General features: G+C 48.8%; 1 protein-coding gene across 4 annotated transcripts in view; it reads right to left on the bottom strand.

The window, feature by feature from the left end:
* Positions 1–1,684, bottom strand: part of GRK4 (G protein-coupled receptor kinase 4) — a 61,244-nt gene that overhangs the window by 30,288 nt on the left and 29,272 nt on the right. For all 4 annotated transcript variants that reach the window (XM_012812242.2, XM_023507712.1, XM_023507713.1 and 1 more), the window contains one exon: positions 734–874. In XM_012812242.2, coding sequence (XP_012667696.1) covers positions 734–874 — 141 coding nt within the window. The remainder of the gene's footprint in view (positions 1–733; positions 875–1,684) is intronic.

The raw sequence follows: 1,684 nt of genomic DNA, 5'->3' as shown, positions 1-1,684 counted from the left end.
CCCGCCACCTTAGGTGTACGTGGCTGGCGCCTTAGCCGGTTGAGCTATAGGCGCCAAGCCGAAAGAAATGGTTTTAAGGAAATGACCCTAACATGGCAACCAGCCAGCCCCGTGCTGCTCGGCTGTCATGGAAGCCCTGGGTGTGGGCAGAACAGGCCTGGAGATGAGACCTCACTGCGGCCCGCAGCTCCTCCCAGCCCCCTCGTGCCCTCTCACCTGCTCTGTGCTGCAATTAGTTCAAGGCTTCAAAGAAGTGCTGTATATGAGGGGCTGGCAGGAAACTTTGTAGGTGTTGGGAAAAAGAGAAAAGATGGAAAACAGGCTGAGGCCAAGAAGAAGCTGCTCCTATGAGAAGAGGCCTAGAGAGTTTCCTCAAACACGTCCAGGTCACAGAGTAGCTGGCTGAAGGTGACAGCACACAGAGATGAGTTCAGCCACCACTAGGGAAAGGAGAGGGCACCTCCCCAGGAAGCAGAACACAACAAGGCTCTGTGAGCTGCACGGGGTGTCCAGAGTAACCAACAGATTGGGAGATGATGACAGCAGATGACAGCAGACAGGACCACGCGGTTCATGCCTCTAAGATGTGAATAAAGAGGAGTCCCAGCACTGCCCACCTGTTAGTGGCCAGAGCTGCCAGGCAGTAGTACACTAAGCTGAGGGACACATCAGCCCAGCCTGCTGGCCCAGCTGCCAGCCAGGAAGGCACGGTGAAGTCAAAGGAAGCACTCACCACAAATCTGCTGTGCACCTTCTCTAGGATTCTCTTCTCATTTAGAGCCATAGCTTCACCTTTCCTCTTCTTTATCCGTTTTTTTTCCAGCTTTTTACAGGCATACATTTTTCCTGTGGCTCGTACTTGACAGGCACACACCTAGTTAAAAAAGAAAGGAAGCATCTGGTCTGTACACCTGACATTTCTTAGGCCCCACAAAGAAAATTGCCTCTTCTCTAAGAACCCTCTGGTAGAAACCAGCAGCTGCCTGGAAAGAGCCAAGGCCACTGGAGTTGTGGACGTGTGTCTGTGAGCACAGCAGGCTGACAGGTATGCAAGCGGAGCTGCCGCCTATGTGATCAGGGCACATCTGTTTAACTGAAATAGGTCCCCAAGTAAAAAAGGTCTATAGCCATTCCACCCTGAAAGCACCCGATCTCGTCTGAAATAGGTCCCCATACATTTATTTTTCATAAAAGGGCAAAGGTTTAAAATCTGACATTAAAAATATTCTTGATTTGGGTGGCTCCTATGGCTCAAAAGAGTAGGGTACCGCCCCCACACACCAGAGGTGGTGGGTTTAAACCCAGCCCCAACCAAAAATAAAAAAATAAAGATTTGGGCAGCGCCTGTGGCTCAAAGGGGTAGGGTGCTGGCCCCATATGCCAGATGTGGCAGGTTCAAACCCAGCCCTGGCCAAAAACTGCAAAAAAAAAGATTATTGATTTTATAATTAAAAAGTTCAACAGTATAAGGGAATATATTTCATAGGATTCACAGATTTCATAACTTTCATTCCATTTAGTTCATTCTTAAATTAATACTTATATATTACTTTACATGATGAAAATTTTCAGGGTCGGTGCCTGTGGCTCAAGTGGCTAAGGCACCAGCCACATACACCTAAGGTGGTGGGTTCAAATCCAGCCCAGGCCGCTAAACAACAATGACGGCTGCAACCAAAAAATA

This window comes from Otolemur garnettii, unplaced genomic scaffold, assembly GCF_000181295.1.
Source record: "Otolemur garnettii isolate 467f Iridium unplaced genomic scaffold, OtoGar3 scaffold00198, whole genome shotgun sequence".
In the NCBI taxonomy this organism is placed as follows: Eukaryota; Metazoa; Chordata; class Mammalia; order Primates; family Galagidae; genus Otolemur; species Otolemur garnettii.
This window is presented reverse-complemented; position numbering and strand designations above follow the sequence as displayed.